Source organism: Cornus florida, unplaced genomic scaffold (assembly GCF_030987335.1).
Source record: "Cornus florida cultivar Cherokee Brave unplaced genomic scaffold, ASM3098733v1 CherokeeBrave_3.0.0_Hap2_Chr09, whole genome shotgun sequence".
NCBI lineage: Eukaryota > Viridiplantae > Streptophyta > Magnoliopsida > Cornales > Cornaceae > Cornus > Cornus florida.
Window position 1 is genome coordinate 80,657,618 of NW_026775579.1, and position 24,565 is coordinate 80,682,182.

At 37.6% G+C, this 24,565-nt stretch overlaps 2 protein-coding genes across 2 annotated transcripts; one reads left to right on the forward strand and one right to left on the reverse strand.

Annotated features, from left to right (window-relative positions):
- Window positions 1-3,688: 3,688 nt before the first annotated feature.
- LOC132274595 (uncharacterized) lies at window positions 3,689-6,835 on the reverse strand. The gene is made up of 2 exons (XM_059775912.1): window positions 4,905-6,835; window positions 3,689-4,802 (listed from the first exon to the last, which is right to left on the reverse strand). The coding sequence occupies exons 1-2, from the start codon at window positions 6,237-6,239 to the stop codon at window positions 3,987-3,989; spliced, it is 2,151 nt and encodes a 716-aa protein (XP_059631895.1). The 5' UTR covers window positions 6,240-6,835; the 3' UTR covers window positions 3,689-3,986.
- A 14,134-nt stretch (window positions 6,836-20,969) lies between these two features.
- On the forward strand, window positions 20,970-24,050 carry LOC132274596 (G-type lectin S-receptor-like serine/threonine-protein kinase At1g34300). Its single transcript, XM_059775913.1, has one exon. It carries the CDS (start codon window positions 21,187-21,189, stop codon window positions 23,719-23,721), a length of 2,535 nt encoding a protein of 844 aa, XP_059631896.1. The 5' UTR covers window positions 20,970-21,186; the 3' UTR covers window positions 23,722-24,050.
- Window positions 24,051-24,565: the final 515 nt, after the last annotated feature.

Here is a 24,565-nt window from a genome sequence, read left to right on the forward strand (position 1 = left end):
CCTTCTGGATGTGCAGATCGATCAGTCCAGGCCAGAACGAACTACCAGAGTGGGTATAAGACTGACCAGAGAAGAGCAGCAAGAGCTAGTGGATTTCTTATCCCACAATGTCGACGTATTTGCATGGAGTCATCTCGACATGCCTGGAATTAGTCCTTCCGTCTCCTGTCATTCCCTGAATGTCAATCCTAATTTCAAACCAGTGAAACAGAAGCAGCGAAGATTTGCTCCAGAACGTAATCAGATCATAACGGAAGAAGTTGATAGGCTGCTTGATGCGGGATTTATCAGAGAGGTGCACTACCCTGAGTGGTTGTCCAACGTCGTTGTGGTGCAGAAGAAAAATGGGAAATGGCGCGTATGCATTGATTTCACCAATTTAAACAAAGCCTGCCCGAAGGACAGTTTCCCGTTGCCTAAGATTGATCAAATGGTGGATGCCACCACGGGGTATGAGCGTTTAACCTTTCTGGACGCATATTCAGGTTATAATCAGATTCCTATGGACCCCGCAGATGAAGAAAAAACTTCTTTTGTCACCGAGCGAGGAATGTACTGCTACAAGGTTATGCCTTTTGGATTAAAGAATGCGGGAGCAACTTATCAACGACTTGTCAGCAAAGTTTTTAAGAATCAAATGGGTAAGATTGTCGAAGCCTATATTGATGACATGGTGGTGAAAAGTAGGAAAAAGGATGATCATCTGAAGCATCTGCAAGAGGTATTTGATGTACTAAAGCGATATGGGATGAGGCTCAATCCGACCAAGTGCTCGTTCGGTGTGAGTTCCGGGCAGTTTCTGGGACACGTGGTCAACCGCAGGGGCATCGAAGTTAGCCCCGCTCAAGCAGAGGCTTTGATTAAGAATGCCGAGCCAAAGACGATCAGAGAGGTGCAAGCCCTAACAGGACGAATAGCTGCATTAAGTCGATTTATTTCAAAGTTGTCAGACCACTGCAAACCATTCTTTGACACGATTCGGAGCCATGGAAGGCAGGTCTGGGGGGATGAGCAACGACAGGCATTGACTCATTTGAAGCAATATATGCAGAATCCGCCAGTCCTGTCAGCCCCAGAACCGGAAGAAAAGTTATTTCTATATCTTGGAGTATCTGGTGTCGCGACGAGTGCCGTTCTGATTCGTTGCAAGGAAGGGGTGCAATACCCAGTATTTTATGTAAGCAAGACACTGATGGAGGCAGAAAAAAGATACTCAAAGGCCGAACGGGTGGTACTTGCACTTGTAAATGCAAAAAGAAAGTTAAGGCATTATTTTGAATCCCACCCCATAGCTGTTCTAACAACTTTCCCAATCAGAACGCTCATGCACAAGCCAGAGCTCTCGGGCAGAATGACAAAGTGGGCCATAGAGTTGAGTTCATTTGACATAACGTACGAGCCGAGAACAGCTATTAAAGGGCAAGCGGTGGCCGATTTCCTACTAGAATGTGATGCCGAAGATACGGAAGAGGACCTTAGAAGCGGCTCTTGGAAACTTTTTGTGGATGGCTCCTCTAACCCGACGGGGGCTGGGATTGGGATCAAACTGCAAACCCCAGAAGGTACTTCCTTGAGCCAAGCACTCAGACTTGAGTTCCGAGCCACCAATAATGAAGCGGAATACGAGGCGTTGCTAAATGGATTAAAGTTGGCCAAAGAGCTACAGATCAAAAGTTTGACAGTGTATAGTGACTCGCAGCTGATTGTTCGGCAGGTAAATGGTGAGTACGCAACCAAGGATGACATGATGGGGGCATACCGTTCTGCCGTTCTGCGTAGAGCCAAGGACTTTGCAAAGATTGAATTCATACAGTTGCCGAGGGAACAGAATGCAGATGCAGACCGTTTAGCATGCAGTGCTTCAAGTTGTGGTGAAACATTGGCGAGGGTGATTCCAGTGGGAATAGTGACCCAGCCGTCCATTTTCGAAGAACCGATGGTCTCGGACCCTTGGCAAGTCAACGTCATACCGTATGAACCGAGTTGGATTGACCCAATCATTACCTATATTCGAGATGGCGTTTTGCCTATGCAAAGGGATGAAGCTAGGAAACTCAAAAAGAATGCTGCCAAGTACGCCATCGTGCGGAACCAGCTGTACAGAAGGTCCTATTCTGGCCCGTACTTGAAATGTGTCACCCCCGCGGAATCGCAGCAGGTATTGCGAGCTATTCATGAGGGTGTGTGTGGCAATCATTCTGGGGGAAGATCGTTAGCGCATAAAGCAATGACACAAGGGTATTTTTGGCCAAACATGTCAAGAGATGCGGAGGAGTTCTCTCGAAGGTGCGATAAGTGCCAACGATATGGACCAATGATCCACCAACCACCTGAAGAATTGCACGTAATGGCCTCGCCGTGGCCTTTCGCGCAATGGGGGATGGATGTGGTCGGTCCTCTGCCAACTGCAAGAGCTCAGAACAAGTATGTGTTACTGGCCACGGATTATTTCACTAAATGGGTGGAGGCAGAACCGTATCCTAGCGTGACTCAGACTCAGGTGAGACGATTTATCTGGAACAACATTATCTGCCGCTTCGGTGTTCCCAGAACAATAGTCATGGACAATGGCACAAACCTCGACAGCAGGCAAGTAAGAAAGCTGCTGGAGGAGTATGGAATCAACCAGAAGTTGGCTGCAGTAAGTCATCCTCAGGCTAACGGACAAGCAGAAATCACAAACAGAACCATTTTCGCCTGCATTAAGAAGAAGCTGGAAGATCATAAGGGGAAGTGGTTGGATGAACTCCCGAACGTTCTATGGGCTTACAGAACCACCCCAAGGCGGCCGACTGGGGAGAGCCCGTTCGCGATGGCGTATGGTACCGAAGCAGTTATACCGGTTGAGCATTTAGTCCCCACTATCAGAAGCTTAGCATGGAGTCGAGATCAGAACGACAAGATGTTAAGATTGAACCTCGACATGATAGACGAAAGGAGGGACGCAGCGGCTATAAGGCTAGCATCGTATCAGCAAGTGCTGGCGAATAGTCACAATAAGAGAGTAAAACACAGGGATTTTGCCCCGGGCGATCTGGTTCTGAAAAGAAAGGTGGGGATGGTCAAAAAAATGATGCCACCCTGGGAAGGCCCATACAGAATTGCAGAAGTCATTGGCAAAGGGGCATATACGTTGGAAACCATGGCGGGAAAGTTGGTCAACAAGCCCTGGAACGCCACGTCTCTGAAGAGGTACTATCAATAGAAGCTAAGTTCTGGTTTTAATTGGATGTTATTTGTTGTTAATCAAATACATATGAATGAGCAAGTTACCGGAATTTACAAAAAAAGAAGAGAAGAATTTTCTTTTCCAATGGTCTACTATAAAAATTGAAAGCCAAGTGGCAAGTGGCATTCTAGCCGAGCGCCAGGCACTTAAGCAAGATAAGTGGCAGCTGGCACTATAAGCCGAACGCCAGACACTTGCTAAAAATTGAAAGCCAAGTGGCAAGTGGCATTCTAGCCGAGCGCCAGGCACTTAAGCAAGATAAGTGGCAGCTGGCACTATAAGCCGAACGCCAGACACTTGCTAAAAATTGAAAGCCAAGTGGCAAGTGGCATTCTAGCCGAGCGCCAGGCACTTAAGCAAGATAAGTGGCAGCTGGCACTATAAGCCGAACGCCAGACACTTGCTAAAAATTGAAAGCCAAGTGGCAAGTGGCATTCTAGCCGAGCGCCAGGCACTTAAGCAAGATAAGTGGCAGCTGGCACTATAAGCCGAACGCCAGACACTTGCTAAAAATTTAAAGCCAAGTGGCAAGTGGCATTCTAGCCGAGCGCCAGGCACTTGCCGTACAAACACACAGCAAAACTAATATAAAAAGAAAAAGAGAGAAAAGATATATATGTACTGAAGATAAGTTGAACAGAGCACAACACATAGAGAAAAAGAGTTCGGCCATTTCATTAATATTGAACATTTAGTTTACAAAAGAGAGGTGTCCATCATTACAAGAAGATATGAACTGGAAGAATTCGAAGGAGCCCTAGCTAGACGCCTCAGTACCAACAGCATCCTGGTCCTGCCGACTCGCCTCCTCGGCCCCATCAGCCGCCTCACCTTCATGAGGTGGGGAATCCAGGTGAATAACTGAGTCGTTCGGCTGGGGTTCAGCGTCAGCAGTGGCTACAGAGGGAGCCACGGTTGACGATTGGGGAGCGGTCAGTGGCAGAGCGGTAGGAGGAGCTGTGATGATCCTTGAGGATGCGATGTCCTGGCACTCATCAAATATACGCTCCGCTTCGGTGGGTTCTGGGTCGACATAGACCCCCAGAGGCTCGATCCCCAGATCCTTGTCTACCTCATCCGGAGTGGAGCTGGTCTGTCCCTCATCCGGAACCCGGTCGGCGAAGCCTTCCCGGAATCCTTGAGCATACCGAAGAGCACCGACCCTGGAGAACCGAGCATGAAGGGCCAGCATCCCACCACCCACTCTGCTGATAACGTCGATCAGAGCGGTACGCTCGTCCAGAGCTCTTTTTTCAAAAGCCATCCGAGCAGACTGTTCATCAGCTAGAAGACGTTGGAGTTCTGCCTTCTCTTCTCTGAGTGATTCCTGCTCAGTCTGCCAGACGCTCTTCTCGAGCTGGAGGGCGTCCTTCTCATCCTGAAGGGAATCATTCTCCTTTTTCAGGACATCTCTCTCTTGCTCGGCTTTGTCAAGCCGAACCAGCACCTCGGTATTCTTCATGGCAAGGAGGTCGTTCTCTTTATTAGCCACCTCCAGGCTGTCAGAATACTTTCGGGCCCTGGCGTTCCCCATTTCCACCTGCTTCTGCATGGCCATCATCCCAAACAATGTCTGCATAGGTGCACAATAAGAACGGTTAAACCAATAGTCAGAACGGGAGAAGGCAAGACCAAGTAATATAAGAGAATTCATGAGTTAGAAAATAAAAGTCACCTCCATAGCAGATTGGGGAAAGCGACTGAACACGTCCTTCTGGGAAAGGCCCTTTGCCGCCTCAATGTCCTTCGGAGTCCACATGCTCCTGTAGTAGGCCATAGCGGTCTGGCCATCCTTCAGCATGGTCTCGTTCGGTTTCACGAACGTCCCATCCGTTCGAGTGTACCGAGGGGCCCATGGCGGCAAGCTGGGGATAGAAGGGGGGCCTGAAGCAGAAGCAGAGCCACCAGCTGCAGGAGGCCCAGAGTGAGAAGGAGCTCTGATCGCTCGGTGCAAGAGAGTACCCGGCCCAGAGACTCGGGTCCTTCTAATAAGAGGCTCCTCCTCAGGGTCGATTTCACTGTCAGGATGAGGCCTTTTGCCTCGCTCTTTGTCCCGACCGCCCCCCGCAGCAGCAGGAGCTATGGTAGCTGGGGAGGGCGCGTTCTGGTTGGCCGCAGGGGCGCTGGCAGCAGGGTTAGTAGCCACTGCGCTCGGGACAGTGTCAGATATGGTGGCTGAAGAAGAAGCCGACGCTGGAGAGGAGGTCGCCCCAGCAGCAGGAATGACTGGGGGAGTATTTTTCCTCCTGCCAAAAGAGGGAATCTGCAGTCTGCTCATATTGTAGCCGAGTAATGAGAGCGCAAAGAGGTTGTCTGAAGTGAGGAGATCTGAGCAGGAAGGAATATCGTTCAGAACGTATCTCTTCAAGTAGTTAATCCTATCCCTGCAAACACTGTAGCTCAAGTCATCACAAGGTATTCCCAAGGAGCGGCATAAGTAAGTGCAAAAACGAGGAACGCATGTTTCACAGGGGCAGTCGTGTTTATGGGATTTGAATTTTTTATAGGAGGAGACAGAGCAGACACCAAAGGCGCTCGGGATAGGGTAATCCTCTGCAGCCGGCGAAGACCAAGCCCCACTAATACCCACTATGCTATCCCTCCAACCCTTTTCAGATTTTATTGTGTCAGTGCATATGGACATCTTCTCGAACGGGTAGAGGTGGTAGAAGGGCTCGTTAGTACGGATCTTACTGACCTTATAGCACAGAAGGAGGTCTATGAGGTCAAGGTCCAGATTTCTGTCACGCATCAATAAGAGCATAACAGATATGATCCTAAAGAAGTTGGGGTTGACCTGCAGAGGGGATATCCCCAATCTGTTGAAGACGTAACTAAAGAAAGGGTGCAGAGGGAACCTAACAACATTCAGTTGAAGGTTTGTGAATAAGACTTCGCCGGGCAGGAGGCCGGCGCCGGTCGTAATATTAACGTCTTGGGGGCAAACCCTAACTACGATGTTGTCAGGAAGCCTAAGTCTCATACGAAGGACACCCAGATCTACAACCATGGTGGAAGTGCAAGAAGAATCTAAAAGAGGGAAAATGGAAGCCTGCCGAAAGTAAAAAGAACGAAACTAACCTCGGAGGACTGCAAGATCGCTGGGAGAATGACTCTCGAAGGATTTCACCGGAAAAGGCTTAGCACAGTTCTAGAAAGAGGGAGATTTGACTGATGATGGAGACGGTAAAGGGAAGTGAAGTGGAATTCGAGAGCATTATATAGGCAAGGGGGCCCGAGGGCCGAAGCGTCGGGAAGGCAAGAAATCCCTCGAACCCCGGAACATTGATTCTGGATCTGACCGTTCGCTCCCCCACGTGGTTATCTCGAGCCGTCAGCGTCATGATGAGACGCCATCAATAATTACCCCTTATTAAATAAGGGGCAATTATGGGGGCAGTTGAGGAGGCCCTGGATGACATGGGCCAGGTCCGACTCGCAAAACACAACCTTCAGTCCGAACAGCTGGGTCAGCCCATAAAAAGACACTGCCATATGGGCCGAGCGGGAGTAAGCCCATCAAGAGTGACCAGGGCTTACTGAGGAATAGGCCCAGGTCCAGCAATTAGTAAATATCTTGTAAATATCTTGTAAATATCTATAAATAGGAGTTGGAATGAAGAGGAGGAGGATCTTGATTCGGGTGGAGGTGTAAGAATTCTAGAGAGAGAAAGAATAGAAGGAGTTTCTTGCATCTTCAGTTACAGTTAGTGAAAGTTCTTTGGAGGCACCACGGAGTCGAGGAGGCTACTTGGAAGCTTGAATAACAGGTTCGCTCCAGGTACCCAGAGTTGTTTTCTTCCCCAGGTATGGCTTGATTTCGGGGACGAAATCCTTTTTAAGTTAGGGAGATTGTGACGTTTTCAATTTTCAGCATTTTTCATTTTTCTGGAAATTCATTGGTGCGAGGGTATTTCTGTTTTTTCGCGTTTTGTGGTTGGGTCCATTTGCATTTTTGTGCATGTTAATTTATGTGAATAATGTAACATTCTTATAATGGCGCATTGCATGTAATTGTGTGGTGTGGGAATTAAAGCAAAAAGAAAAAGAGAAGATAAAATGGGAGTCGTGGGACCCACCACTAACTCATATATGAGGCTAGAGACCATTTTGGTTTCTCACTTTCTCTCTCCCCGTAATCATTCTCTTCCTCCTTCTTTTCTTCTTCTTTTCTTTTCCTTTTGATTTTCAAACTTCAAATTAAGATTCCATGTTCAATACTTGGAATTTTGGGTGCCGTTTGAGGCAAAACGGAGAGCACGACGAGCTCTACGCGTGAGTACTATCGATTTCAGCTTTGAGCCTCCCTTTGGATTTCGCATTTGGAGACCCATTTTAAGGGTTTTGCTTAAATCAAGGTAGGAGTTCTTAATCCATGATGTTCTTGTGCTTTAGTGAGTTAACTCTTCATAAATGGCTAATTAGTATGCTTAATTTGGGTAGTTCCAAGACAATTGTTTAGTTGTTATGTATTTTATTAATTGTGGGATTATGTGAATTAAATGATCTATGTGATGAACATGTTTATGTGTTGAATTATGTATACTCAAAATGCTAGATTATTGATGTGTGCGAGCATGTGATAAATTCCTTTGAAATTCTTGCGAACTATACTTAGTAGACAACTTGAAATAATTATGAAATGATGAAAATAGACAAGACATTAATGCATTCATGCGTTCACATTGGGCAAGAAATGGGAATAATTGATTTTGGAAATGAAAAATGGGAAATTTTGTGAAAGTGTTTTGTTAAACTGGTTTTATGAAAACCTGGTCGCCGCAGGGGTACCAAAGGGCCGAAGTGTTAATATAGCCTAGAGGGAACTAGGGAGTCGCCCTAGAGTGGTTGAGCTAGCTGGGCCCATAATGACGCCGCGGGGTACCAAGGGTTAGGGACACTAGCCAATCCTTCTCTTGTGTCGCTGCGGGGTCACCAAAGGGCGGGTTATATTAACAGTTTGAAAGCGATGATTTTGAATGTGAAAAATGGGGAGCGACATCGACATGCAATGCACTCCCATTACATCATATTGTGTATATTTGAGATTGATTGTTATGTGATATTGCCCCGACATTGTATGATCCCCACCTCCTATTGCTTTATTCTTTGTATGGATTCACGGGGATACAAGAGGTGTGTCTTAAATGCTATCTATTGAGCAAATTGCTCACCCCATTTTATCTAACATTGTCAAGACATGGTAAGGAGATGGCGGATGACAATCCACCACAAAATTGATGAAGTATGGGAAGCCTTCATTTTGCCGTTTTGTGCTTAGGCCACACTTTTGCATATCTAGTGTTTTGGAAATATAATTAAGTCACCAGACATGGCCTTGTAACATAAGAATTAAACTAATGTAATCATTGTAAATATCTACATGAAGTTGTAGCAAGTGATGTTGTAAAATGATAAATTGATGGCATATTAATTTACGATTGTTCAATGTCTCATAATTGATGGTTTAGTTCAGGTCCGGATCATTTTAAGGTCTCCATTTCAGTTTCCCTTTAATCCCACAAGTGCAGTGTTCAGTAATAGGTTCCAGGCTCGGCAGAGCCATTTCGGTCGACCGAAATGGTGTATCGGTCGACCGATTCTCTGGCAGCTCTCGGGATCTCTCACTTCGGTCGACTGAAATGGGGTTCGGTCGACCGAACCATCTTCACACACTCGGCTTCCTTCATTTCGGTCGACCGATGGAGAGCTTCGCTCGACCGGTACAGGAGGGTCTGCTTCGGCCGACCGAAGCTCCACTTCGGTCAACCGAAGTGCTTTTGTTTTGGGTTTCTTGATCTTTCACCCGGTTATCCACTCTTGACTCTCGGGTGAACAACTTAGAACCTTGGGAAAACTTGGTTTTGGTCCGAATGAGTATAATTAGACGTTAGACATGATAAGTTTGACGTAGATGACCTCGGGTTCGAGTAAGGACCCGACTAACGGTTTGAACCTCCGGGTTCGGATCGTTACAGAATTTAAATGTGATTGAAGTGTGTATAAATGGGTGGAGTATGCAGCACTACCTAAATAGCTACAGTCTCATCTATAGAAAACACAATTTGCTTAGGAACAACTACTTTCTCTTCTAATCGCAAAATCGACAATGGAGCCTTGAATTCTGTTCAAAGGGGGGCATAATGAATTAAAAAAAAAAAAAAATTTGAGAGTGGGCAATTTTAAAAAATTGTTCGTTCAAAAATAAATTTATTTATTTATTTTTTAAAGTTGAGGCCTTAATTGGCTCCGTCCATGGTTCTAACAACACACCACCTCCTTGCTAGTGGTGAGGTGCTCGTGACTCCGTCACTCAAAATAGTTATCATAGGAGTATTTGAACATCTATATTATACCTTTATTATTTGAACTTAAAATGGATTAATGTAACAAATAAAGTGTTTCATGATTCGATTAAAAAAAAAAAGCCGTAGGTGGAAGTTCTCCTTGTATCATTTAACTTCTAATAGCGTTTGTAGGACTTTTCTATATTGTGGTATACACTGGATGACCCAAGTTTGGTCTTCATTCAATGCTCAAGATAACACAGAAAGTTATTTGATGCAATGTATATGCCAATATAGGACTATATTACAATTACTCTACAACAATCAAAAAGAATTTAAACTATTTTTCAAACAAATTTATGTTCACATTTTGTCTGCAATGCGAAACTCATCTTTTTAAGCAACCCAATCCAACAGAAAAGTTTGAATGCTAAAATCATGAGAGAAAATATGACCAAATTTATATTCACTTGGGTGTTGTTTAGATATGCACTTTCATGTACTCAGGGATATGTGGTAAATTTTTTTTTTTTTTCCATATATATGAAAATTTTATACTGTACCCCACTAAATTTTGTGATCTTTAAAATTATCTATTTATTTTCTTTTTTATTCTTCATATTCTTTAAATTTCCTTAAAAGAAAAAGTTAAAATTTACTTTCTCAATTGAAACTCTTAATTATTTTCCTTTTAAAGTTCTATCATTTTTTTTCTTCTACTTTTTAAAAAAATATTCTTTTTAACCTACATATTTGAAATTTTTTCCTTCTATTTATATTTTTGTTCATAAACAATGCAACTTTAATGGTACCACACAACAAATAAAAATAAAAATAAAAGAGCAGGCAAGATGTGAGATATTGCAACATTAACTTTGGTGCCAATAACAAACTTGTAATAGTTTTTCAGAAAACCAGAAAAATTATTAAAACCAAAGTAGGGGAAACCGATGTTATGCCATTGCGAGTTCTGGAAAACTCACATACATAGTTTTACTTTCGCAAATGAGGAGACTATTTGTTTGCTTTTAATTCGCGACCTCCACATCATAATGTGGCAACCTTACCTAGAGGTACCTCTAATATTGAATGTACATTTAATCCGGAATTTTATGTCAGGTAAATTTGGCAGTTGTTGCTTTCTTCCAACCACTTAACCATACACAGATAATGGAAAACATGAGAACAGAGCAAGCTAGTGAACTCAATCCCCACCGAAATATCATCTAAACAAACCATACAAGTAGTAAAACTAGTCTCGTCCCCATCAAATCCACACTCAAATTTCTCTTTCTTCAACCCATCAATGGCAGATTCTGAACCACCCATTTTCCCTCTCCACACTAATTCATCATCATCCTCAATATTCATCATCAACTACAGTTCATCTTCAACAATCTCCATAAAACCATCTTCATTACTAATTCCTTCATCAACCATTTCTTCATCTTCACCAATGTTCACAACACCATATTCAATACCAATTCCTTCATCAACCAATTCTATCTCCAAAATGTAAGATTATTTATTTAATTGTGACCCACATGATTTTGACATGTGACATATTACTTGGTGGCTAAGTAACTAGATATCAATCAATATTATTTATTTTTAGTTAACTTATAATTACCTTTTTGGTAATTACTTATTGGAGAAGTATTTTCCTTTCTTATTCCTTACTTTGATAGAAAGTAGAATTATATTACTAAAAGGAAAACTGGTCCTCTCTCTACCTTTATAAAAGTGCATATACTCCATCAATTATGTACAATTAATGATACAACATGTAAAAGTTTTATGTGTGCAAAAGGCCAAGAGAGAGAAACCAATTTCCACCTTTGCCTGTTGATCAGAGTTGCAGATTAGTTCGTGGTTAGAGGATCTAGACGTTGGATTTAATCTCAACAAAGTTTGATATCTGAATCAAGATATTTATATCTAACCATTTATTTATGCATTATAGATATGTGAAAATCATGAAATTCTAAGATATGGGATTCATGTAAATTTGTGATTAATGGCTTAACATGAATTATTAAAGTTTACATGTGGTATCAGAGTTTATGGTTTAGGAACTCGTTATTTTCAACTAAAGTTTGCATAAATAATATATATAAATTTAAATTTAAATTAAATAATTAAATTTGTTGATCAAAATCGTGGCTATGATTGTATAATGTCCAATTAGTCTCCAGAGTATGTTTTTGATCAGTTTGTTTACCAAAGAATTTATTTTAGTTTCCTACCTTGATTTCCGCCCCTATATATTTGACTTGAAAGTTACTATATACATGTAAGCATATGTATATATAACTTTATTGGTTTGCATGATTAAATAGATGTTTCATGAAACATCACTTCTCTAGCATATATATTTTACACTCAAAAATTTTCTGGACCTGCTTGTGTGGTTGATATTTTATATATATATATATATATATATATATATCATTATATATTTGTTTTATATATATAGTGATAATTGATGAATGAGAAGCATGTCACTGTATATGAGTATTTTAAATAGATTATTAAATACATAATATACGTGATTTATTTATTTTAGGAATTTGAATTTTTAGAATAATTTGTGAGTTTAGAAATTTAATCTAATATTATTAGACATGCAAATAACTTGTTGTTTTATACCCAAACATACATACATGATGGAGAGTCGATTTTAGATTGATTCAATTATGATCTTTAAGTCCGAAAATAAAATAATATGTTTTATTATGTATATAAAATAAAAAGATATTTTCTATGAAATTTCAAACTATTAAATTTTTGAGATCGAAGGTGCTTAAACTTCAATCGACAATTATGAGTATGTGTGTATAATGTTAAATGGGTAAATTAATGATTAATTAGTTACTAGTTAATTTAATATTCATATTATGTGAGGGTTAGTAGTTACCAAAGTGGCCTAACCATAATGATCAATGAATATTAATTTTAGTAGTAAATATAACTTAATGATGAATTAATCTCTGTCTAATTTAATATTCATATTATGTGAAGATTGGTAGTTACCAAAGTGGCCCAATCTTAATGATTGATGAATATTAATTTTTGTAGTAGACATAATTAATCATAAATTAGTTACTATCTAATTTAATATTCATATTATGTAAAGGTTGGTAGCTACCAAAGTGGCCTAACTATAATAGTTGATGAATATTAATTTTAGTAGTCTACATAATTACAATATTTCATGAATTATGACGCTTACTATTTTTTATGATATTCATAAATATTGAGTTTATTTAATTATGAGAAATAATTCTCCAAAGGGAATTGATTTTCAAGTGATTAAATGAAAATTAAGGGAATGCATGTATTTTTTAATTAGGTAGATATATGATATTCAAAGGTAACTTATCTGTTTAATTAAATAATACATTACCAATGAAGATATACATATAAATACAAATAAGTATCATTATTAGTATTTTATAGTTACTACCCAAAGGAGTACTATAGTTATACATTGTATTTATATTTTTAAGTTATATATAAACGTGTTGTTAACTCAAAGTATTATTGTTGTAAGTATTTTATCTTAATGTGCATGCTACATCTGTTCTGATTCTTAATAGGACTAACTTCTCATAATGGAATGACTAAGTTGAGTTCAAAATTTAGATGTGTTAAATCTTGATTTAGCATTTTAAACTAAGAAACTTACTATTATTACTCATAAAGACAGTGAAGGAGAAAAGATTCTTTATAAAGTTTGGGAAAGATCGAACAGATTAAGCAGTGTAGTTATGTGAATAATTGTTTCCCATAGTAATAGTGCTAAGGAATATTTTGACTAGAAGAATGTTTTCGTATTATAGATAAATATCTAAAACGAAAATTATTAATTTATATCACTACTATGCAATTTTGTTGGTACTCTTACCATGTATGGGTATGTTTTTTGTTTAGATGACTAATGTTGCTACAAAATTGAGAACCTTATGTACGATTGTGAATGAGAATTTTTTTATTCAATTTATTATCAATTTCTTGTCTATTCAGTATGGGTCATTTAGAGAATTAACACTATTAAGACAAGTAAAAAGTGATTTAATTGACTATTATGTTAATTTAGGAGTAGACAAGACTTAAGTAGCAAGGTAATCATTATGTTCATCTGATGACTCAAGAAGTTATAAATAAATTTTTGGGAATAAGTCTGAAAAGGCATTAAGTGAGCAACACTCAAAATTAAAAGATTTAGGTCAATCTACTAAATGAAAGGAATGTAATAATAAAAAAGTGTTATTAATGTATTGAACATTTTTAGAAAGATTATATGAAATATAAAGAATGATTCGAAAAAGAATAGTAAGCTTTTGCCTTTTGTATATTTCAAATTACTTATTGAAATTCTTTCTAATACATGATAGGTTAACTTAAGTACTAATGTTTATGTTTCTAATAGATGTAAGAATTTTTTTTTTTTTTTTGGCCTAAACCACAAATTCAAATAAGAATTTCTTATTTATGATAATTGAGAAAAAGTTTTGTTGAAACCATTGTGACATTATATTTAATGTTAGATAGTGGATTTTATTTAAATTATTTTAAACTTTTTTATGTTTATTCAATTTCCCATAATTTGATTTTATTTCAAAACTTTATGTTAATGGTTTTTCATTTAAATTTGATAATGATGTTTATTCAAGAAATTTTAATTTGTGAGTTATGGTATTATTGTTGATGATTTCTGTAAATTCAAATTTGATAGTTTATTTATTAAAAATATTTTGATCTTGCATCATAATGTTAGAATTAAGCGTAACTCAATTAATAGAAAATTTATCTTTCTTGTGGCATAAAAGACTAGGTCAATATCTAGTGAAAAGTTAGGAAAATTAGTAAAGGATGTGATTTTTCTGAATCTAAACTTTATTAATTTTGATGTGTGTAGATTGTATTAAGGGTAAACAAACTAAACACATAAAGAAATGAGCCACAATAAGTATATAGCTTCTTGAAATTATTCTTACAGACATTTGTAGACCCTTTGATGTTCCATTTTTTGGAGGAGAAAAATATTTTATCGCCTTTATAGTTGATTTTTCACATTATGGATATATTTATTTGTTGTATGAAAAATTTCAAGCAGTGGGTATTCTTGAAGTATACATAAATGAGATTGAAAAATAAATAGATGGAAAAGTGAAAATCATAAGGTCATATAAAGGTGGTAAATATTATGAAAAATATGATGAAACGGGTTAATACTCTAACCGGTTATTAAACTCCTTGAAATGTATGGCATTTGTGCTCAATACACTTTGCTATACATGCCACAGCAGAAGCGTGTAACTGTAAGGCATAATCGTACTCTTATGGAATTGGTTAGAAGTGTGTTAAGTAATTCTTCGTTACCCATAATGTTGTGGATGTTAAGTAATCTAAATGGTATAAGTTTTACTATCCTAAACATAGTACGATAATTATTGAAATCGGTAATGTCAGATTCATTAAGAATGGTGAAGTCAGTGGGAGTGATAAAAATAAGAGTATGATCATTTAAAAAGTTATGATACATATTTCTTTACCTATAACTTCTAAAGAAATAATTGTTTCTTTAGTTGTTGAACTGTATAACAACGAAAAATAATTGAATGATCAACAACTTCATGATGAGATTGTCATCAATGAATATATTGTAAAAGAGTCACATGGAATAACATCAAGACTATCTCAAAAAGGAGATCTGCTATTCTGGATGACTATGTGGTATATCTGCAAGAATTTGATTTTGATTGATTTTCTGAATGAAAGTTTAGAAAGATGAAGTCTATATGGAACAACCTGAAGGCTTTACATTAAAGAGTAAATAATACATGGTCTGTAAACTTAAGAGGCCAATATATGAACTTAAATAAACTTCCTAACAATGGTATATTAAGTTCAATGATACCATTATTTCTTTTTGTTTTAAGTAAAATACTGTTGATCAGTGTATATACTATAAGGTTAGTGAGAGTAAGTTTATATTTCTGATTCTATATATATTGATAATGTTTTGTTTAGTAATAGTGATCTTAGTTTATTATATGAAATTAAAAGTTATCTTTAAGAACTTTGAAATGAAAGATATGGATGAGACATCCTACGTGATAGGAATAGAAATATTTCATGATAGATCACGTGAATTTTTAGGATTGTCTCAGAAAGCATATATTGAAAAAGTTCTGGAAAGATTTGGTATGGAACATTATTAAACCAGTATTATTCCATACATAAAAGAGGATAAATTCAGCCTAATGCAATCCCAAAGAATGAGTTAGTTAGAAGGTAAAGAAACGAAAAATATTCCTTATGCATATATTGTGGAGTTTGATGTATATACAAGTTGGTATGGGATAAAAGATTATATGCTCACACTTAGGAAGATATTTTTTAATTGGTTATTTATTTCTTTTGGCTGGAAGAACAATATTATGAAAAAGTATAAAGTAATTTTTAATTACTTTGTCTATTATAAATTTTTAATTTGTAGCATGCTTTGAGGCTACAATTTATTATTGCAGAATTTATTTCAGGATTGGAATTATGGGTACCATTTTCAGATTGCTAAAAATTTATGCTGCAATTGTTGATATTTTTGTATGAAAAATGATAAGTATTCTAAAGTTGAAATACTTTATCATTAAAGAAGATGTTTAGAAACAACGAATATCTATTGAATATATAAGCACATAACTTATGATTGCAATCCATTAACGAATGGACTACCACTCAAGACATTTATGGAACATGTTAAAAGAATGGGTCTTGAATGTAGTCAATGATGATTATTTTTTAATTATGGATTGCTTAACAGTGTTTATATATATTTGACATTTTGCGCTCATTAAATGCGTTTCTGATATTTCCTATTAGTTAATGTACATGTACGTATTGCTTTAATAAGTGGTAATAGGAATAGTCTTGGAAAAGACATTATTGTTAGATCATTATTGATACTTCTCATTTATAGACTATGTTAAATAGGTTACTAGTGTTGTGGTACATGGAAGGGACTGTGTCATTTAGGGACATACAACCGCCATGACTCACATTGGTAGTTTGTTTACCATTGTATTTATGATGACCAACTTAATACCTTAATCTAATTTATGGTGCACACTAATGACTATTTTACTAAACCACTACATAAATTATCATATATGCCAAGTGGGAGAATGTAAGATTATTTATTTAATTGTGGCCCACATGATTTGGACATGTGACATATTACTTGGTGGCTAAGTAAATAGATATCAATTAATATTATTTATTTTTTGTCAACTTATAATTACCCTTTTGGTAATTACTTATTGGAGAAGTGTTTTCCTTTCTTATTCCTTACTTTGATGGAAAGTAGAATTATGTTACTAAAAGGAAAATTGGTCCTCTCTCTGCCTTTATAAAAATGCATATACTCCATCAATTATGTACAATTAATGTTACAACACGTAAAAGTTTTATGTGTGCAAAAGGCTAAGAGAGAGAAACCAGTTTCCACCTCTGCCTGTTGATCAGAGTTGCAGATTAGTTCGTGGTTAGAGGATCTAGACGTTGGATTTAATCTCAACAAAGTTTGATATCTGAATCGAGGTATTTATATCTAACCATTTATTTATGCATTATAGATATGTGAAAATCATGAAGTTATAAAATATGGGATTCATGTAAATTTGTAATTAATGGCTTACCACGAATTATTAAAGTTTACACAAAAACCCATCTTCATCACCAATTCCTTCATCAACCACTTCTTCTTCATCAATCTCCAAAAAACCACCATTATCATTACCAATTCCTTCTTCATCAACCAAGTCAACTGTCAATATTTCGAACTCGACCAACAGTCCCAAGAACTTATCTTGAAGATTTTTAAAGGTTGGAATTGATGGTGTATGGAGCAAGTAACGGAGATGTTCATGGTCAGGTAATGGATTGAACGGAAATTGAAGTTCCAGTGGAACAACGAGAGCTCGGCCTAGATGTGGCGCTCGAGGCATTGAGGCTGGCGGAGAAGGGAATTCGGGACATGGAAACGAGTAGATGACTCTGAACCCATGTAACGGTCTTCTCTCAAATCTATCTTGTCTCCTACTATCATTCGTATTTTCTTTTGATATCTGTTTTTGGTCTTAATTTCAACCACAAACCAATCATGGGATTGTTGGTTGTTGTCACTTTTTAGTATATTACAATATAAGTACGAAGTAACCATCGATGCCATAGCGAACCAACAAATCAAGAAATTGACAAAATAGTAAAATTTAAATAATAGGTAAATATTTGGCTAAAGATTTCACGAGCGAATTCGGAAACGAGATTGTAAAGCCGTAAATTTTCAATGTCGGACGCTTGATACTTTAAAGGTCGAGTCGAATCCACTATGTGTAAGAGAAAAACAGATACACACAGTTTCAAATGAGGGGTTAAAATAAAGTAAGCGCAGAAAACACCAGTGAATGCATATCACAACCTTCAGGTGTAAAAAACACTGCTAAAGTTTTAATTTGGTGCAAATAGGTCTCTCTTACAAATTTAAACTCTAAGTTGACTAAATTACCCTTACTGAGGATGCCCGTCCCTCTTGTGCAAAAAACACATCTAAAGTTTTAATTTGGTACAAATAGGCTCATTTGACAAATTTAAATCCTAAGTTGACTAAATTACCCTTACTGAACTATTTTATAAAATATATATATATATATATATTTTATAAAATGATCGAAAATGACACTATTGAAGGACGCGGGCAATGGACAAGTAAAGATAAAAATAGAAAATAAAAAATAAAAAACAGAAATAAAGTGCAAATTAAAGAAAACAAAAAAATTTCAAACTCCGAAAATCAGTGAACACTGACATTAGTAGTAAGAAGTAACTAGAATATCAAAAAATTCAAATCATTGTTCTACAAATTCTCAAAGTTTTTTTTAAAAATGTTTACAGATATATATATAGAAAAAAGTTAAAAAAAAAAAAATTGTAATGACACATAACATTATTATACTATGAGATTAATAGCATATATACCCCTTGGACATTTTTGAAATAGTAAAAGAGCAAAACAGGTATTATAACACTAAATTATGTCAGAAGGGATATTTTTGCATAATGTATAAAAATTAGAGGTGTTATTTTGCATATTTATTTCAAATAGAGATAAAAATATTACACGAAATATACTTTAACGGATGTTTTCTGTACTTGTCCCATTAAAATACTTACGAGTTTCTTTGATAGGTTTAGAGTTTTGTTTAATTTCCAAAGTTAAAAGTTCTCCTATTTGTAGTGAGTTTCCTCTCCCCATGAGCTGAACTCCGTTTTGGTGTTTAATTGAGTTATTGTATTCCAATTTGAAGGTATTCTGATTTGAACTTTTTTTATTTATTTTAAATTAAGTTTCTTTATTCATTTCTCACTTTCCAAATTTGTTTTGTGGTGGACTTTAATTTTTGTTTTCTATTATCTTTATTTATTTATTTATTTTTATTATTATTATTTTGCATGAATTCGAGAGAAAAAAAATAAAAAAAAAAACTGATTGCAAGTTACAAATCCCCCTGCGAAGTTTCCAGTGCCGTTAACATGAATATAAAACTATCACTTAGTGGGGTTAATGAGAAAATGAATAAATTGTATAAAATTCATCCCAACTATCTTTTTTTTCAGCATCCTTATCAATTACAACAACCTCTTTGAAAAGCCAATTAAAATATCTGACCGCCATCGAGTCTATATTAATTTGAAAAACTAAAATAAAATTAATAACATAATTGAGCAAGTAAAATTGTCATCCTGAGTTCTAACCCATAGCCATAGTTCATAACAAGAACTACACAACCAAACATAATTTTTATAGATTTTTTATATGATTTTTTTTCCCGTAAGTTAGCCATACTCACTAATTACTTCTAATGAGAATTTATTAATCTTTAATTTAAAAAATAGAGGATAAACTAATAAGATAGATTATGCATTATATAATATACCAAAACTTACTATCAAATTATCAATAGTGATAATCAATATCTTTTAATTTATTTTTCATTTTTATCACTAGTCATTTTAATTATATTTGATCTTTTAAAATCATTTATAAGAAGTTCATTTTATTTTGGTTAGTCTCTTTGTCTGCAACTCTATGTACATTAATTGTCCCACTTTATGATCACTAGTTTGGTTAGGGTATTCGAGTGGGCTAACTTGAATCCAACTCTAAAATTTTTGAATTTAAATATGGCTATTTGGAATTTGATTTGGGCTTGGGCTGAAAAAAGGAACTGAATTCATTTCCGTCTAGGCTAGGATTCATGCGTTGGACAACCTGAAATCCAATCTAAACCTGACTCAAATTAGATAACTCGAGCAAGCAGATTTGTAAACCCCAATATACATAATAATACAATTATGTATACACATACACACACATATATACTCTTGTACCATACCTAAGGGTGGCAAATTACGACACGATCCGTCAACACGGCTTGAACACGACATGAGATGAGTGGGTTTGGGTTAACTTTAATCGAGTTCGGGTCATAAACGGGTTGACACGATTAACTTGTTTACTTAATCGTGTCGGGTTAGGGTTAAGGGGGTTCAACACATGTAACCCGTTTAACTCAACATGTCATAATTATGAATATAACTTATGTAATATGATACATGTTTAAATCTAATTACTATGGACGGTTAAGTTATTTTAACATAAACTTTAATTAAGTTTTATGATTTTTCTTCTTATTTTAAATATTTAGGTTAATTGTAACAAATTTTTTCTAATATTTATTATTTGATTGAATATTAAATGGCCGTTAACCCGTTTAATAAACAGGCTAGACTAGTATCGAGGGTTTCTGACATAACTACTATCGACACGACACGACACGACACGACATAATTATGATTCACGAATATGAATCGCCACCCCCTAAGTGCACCTTATCAATCATTTTTCCTTTCTATTAATAGCGGATTGATATTGATACTCCTATTAAATTAATGTTGAACATTTCCGGTGGAATCTGAATTGTACCTCCAAAGTCCAACCTATCCGAGTTGGGTTGCTGCCCCAATTTGTAAACAACCTTAAAATTTATCTTAATTATATTTTTTGTAGTCAACTTTGTAATTCATCTCATTGTTCTCATTTCAGTTACATATACATTATTCTTATTACTTATTCAATAATAAATTGACTGCTTGTATCATCCATATATATATATATGTATTTCTTATCCATATTTTCTTTAAACAGGTGAAAAGGAGATTTAAAGTGGTAAAAATAAGTATAATTATTTCCTACAGTAATTTATGACATGTTACAGTATAATAGTGACCGTTTTTTACTAGAAGACACGCCCTCCAGACACCGTAAACCAACAATTAGCCGCGGTCCCACTCCTCAACGTTGAAATAATCAACGATTCAACGTTCCTCTCTCTCTATACTCCTAAGCGTGCAAAGACCAACAACTCACACCAACGAACCAGAACCAGCTCTCTGTTCCAAGTCAAATTCCCAGTCTTCTTCTTCCTCTCTATCCCCTCCTGCATTTAAAACCCTCTCTGCACAGACCAAATTTCACAAGTTGAAAGGCATACACACAGAATTAAATAACTCGAATCCCTGACAGAGACTAGAGTAGAAAGAGAAATGAAACCCCAATCTATACTAAACCCAATTTTATTTTCACTCTTCTTCTTCATCATCACCACCGAATCAGCAGACATCCCATTAGGATCAACCCTCTACGCCTCAAATCAAAATAGCAACTGGAACTCACCAAACCGCACGTTCTCTCTCGGCTTCATCTCCGAAGGCCCCACCTACTTCGCCGCCGTCACCTACAACGGCATCCCCATCTGGAGGGCCGGCGGCGTTGACACTGGCGCCGCCGACTCCTCCGCCTCTCTCCAGTTCCTCTCTGACGGCAACCTCCGCCTCGTCAACGGCTCCGGCGCCCTCGTCTGGCAGTCCAGCACCGCCGGCCGCGGCGTCTCCTCCGCCGCCCTCGACGACTCAGGTAACTTCGTCCTCAGAAATGGTACAACTTCTGTTTGGTCTACATTTGATAATCCGACTGATACCATTTTGCCCTCACAAAATTTCACAATTCACAATGTTTTGCGATCTGGGTTGTACACATTTCATCTGCTTAGCTCTGGAAATTTAACACTTAGGTGGAATGATTCTATTGTATATTGGAATATTTGGTTCAATTCCTCTTCCAGGTGGAATGAGTCTACTGGTATAAATTCTATGAACTTTTCATCACCTATATTAGGACTTCAACCAATTGGGGTATTAACCCTTTCTGATCCAACGCTTTCGGCCGCAGCCAATGTAGTTTATAGTAGTGATTATGCTGAGGGTAGTGATATACTTAGGTTTGTGAAGTTGGATGATGATGGGAATTTGAGAATTTATAGCTCCACTAGGGGTAGTGGTGAGGATACTGTGAGATGGTCAGCTGTTGGTGATCAGTGTGAAGTTTTTGGGTTTTGTGGGAACATGGGCATATGTAGTTATAATGATTCGAGTCCGATCTGTGGGTGCCCTTCGGAGAATTTCGAGCTGATTGATCCAAATGATAGCAGGAAGGGGTGCAAGAGGAAGATGGAGATTGAGGATTGTCCGGGGAGTGCCACCATGTTGGATATGCCGCATGCCAAGTTCTTGACATACCCTCCTGAATTGTCCTCGCAGATTTTCTCTGTGGGTAATTCAGCTTGTAGGTTGAATTGTCTTGTGAGTGGTTCTTGTGTTGCTTCGACCACATTAGCAGATGGAACGGGGATGTGTTACTTGAAAGTGCCGAATTTTGTTAGTGGGTATCAGTCCCCTTCTCTTCCTAGCACTTCATATGTCAAGGTTTGTGGTCCAGTGAGTCCGAACCCCTCTGCTTCTTCTCTAAACGCTGGCAAGGATAATGGTTGGAGGTTGCATGCGTGGATAGTAGCAGTTGTGGTTGTGGGTACTGTTTTGTGTTTAATCATGTTGGAAGGTGGTTTGTGGTGGTGGTGCTTTAGAAATAGCCCCAAGTTTAGTGGATTGTCCGCTCAATACGCACTTCTTGAATATGCCTCTGGTGCACCGGTCCAGTTCTCATACAAAGAACTCCAACGGTCCACAAAGGGGTTCAGGGAAAAGCTTGGAGCAGGAGGATTTGGGGCCGTTTATAAGGGGGCTCTTGCAAATAGAACCATTGTTGCAGTGAAGCAACTTGAGGGAATTGAGCAGGGGGAGAAACAGTTTAGGATGGAGGTTGCCACTATAAGTAGCACCCACCATTTAAACTTGGTGAGACTAATTGGATTTTGCTCTGAAGGGCGTCACAGGCTTCTGGTGTACGAGTTCATGAAGAATGGTTCTCTTGATAACTTTCTCTTTACAACAGAAGAACAGTCGGGTAAATTGTTAAACTGGGAGTATCGTTTTAAAATCGCCCTAGGGACTGCAAGGGGGGTCACATACCTTCACGAGGAGTGTCACGACTGCATTGTCCACTGTGATATAAAGCCGGAGAATATTCTCTTGGATGAGACTTACAATGCCAAAGTTTCAGATTTTGGTCTTGCGAAACTTGTAAATTCAAAAGACCATAGGTACCGCACGTTGACAAGTGTGAGGGGAACAAGAGGATATTTGGCACCAGAATGGCTTGCAAATCTTCCGATAACTTCTAAATCTGATATTTACAGTTATGGTATGGTTTTGTTGGAGATAGTGAGCGGGAGAAGGAATTTTGAAGTATCAGAAGATACAAATCGGAAAAAGTTTTCTGTGTGGGCTTACGAAGAGTTTGAGAAGGGAAATGTGAAAGGAATTGTCGACAAAAGGCTCCACGAGGAGGTGGATATGGATCAAGTCAAGAGGGCAATTAAGGTAAGCTTTTGGTGCATCCAAGAGCAACCATCTCAGAGGCCAATGATGGGAAAAGTGGTGCAGATGCTAGAAGGGGTTATGGAAATTGAGAGGCCGCCAGCGCCAAAGGCTGTGATTGAAGGATCAGCTAGTGGAACCAGTGTAAATGTGAGCAGCAATGTCAGTGCTCTCTCCACTGCCGTGGCTTCAGCCCCAGCACCCTCTTCATCGTCATCATTCCAAACTCCGGGAATTTCATCTTCTGTTTCGAGTAAGAATGTGGAAAGGGCATCTTCATCCCTTTTACATTCAGAACTGAAGTGAAACTAACATCCACTCTCTGGTGTGCCTAGAAGAGTCAAAGTACTGCTTTTGGGATCTAATTCTTTGCAACCAAATGTGGAAGGGACAAACTTTGAGGGTGATGAGCTTTGATCACTGGATACCATTCATTAATTATAGTAATATTTTGTAGTGTAATACTTGTTACTACTGTATTATATAGTTTTTGTCAGCATGAGGTTTTCCATCACATTTAAGCTGTTCCTGTGATATCACTTTATTTTCATTGGAAGAATTGTAATTAGTAATTTGAAGAACCCTTGTTACTGAATTTCTCTTGATATAATGAAAAGATGTACAATTTTATTTAATCTCTTTTCAATGAAATTTCCCAGAAGGAATGGAGGGAAAGCAGTGACGGAAATCACATGGACAATGGTAATAATCCTTAAATATGCTTAGTCTTTGGTAGATTATTTTTTCAGTTAAGTCATTAGGCCGGATGGTGTTGATTTCTCTCCTCTAAAAGAGGATGTTGAGAGTTCGAGCCTCATTTTTTTTAATTTCCGCAAAGAATAAAAACCTTTTTGCACCAATTATTTTGCCTGCCTAAAGCCTTCATTGTTTGCGTTTGTATAATTTTCATTCAGCAGCAAACCCCACCACTCGGTCTTCTCCTCACTGGTTGTGAGAGCCACTAAACTCTAGATGTCAAAACAAATCATGTTGTATACTGAAGCCACCAAGCAACTTGCAAATTCAATATTTTAAATGGCCAAAATGAGTCATTCTCAATGAAGGAAAATTAGGAGAGGTAACTTGTGATATGTTGCCACATATCTTTTTCCCAAAAAAAAAAAAAAATAATCCTAGCCACCATTGTGTT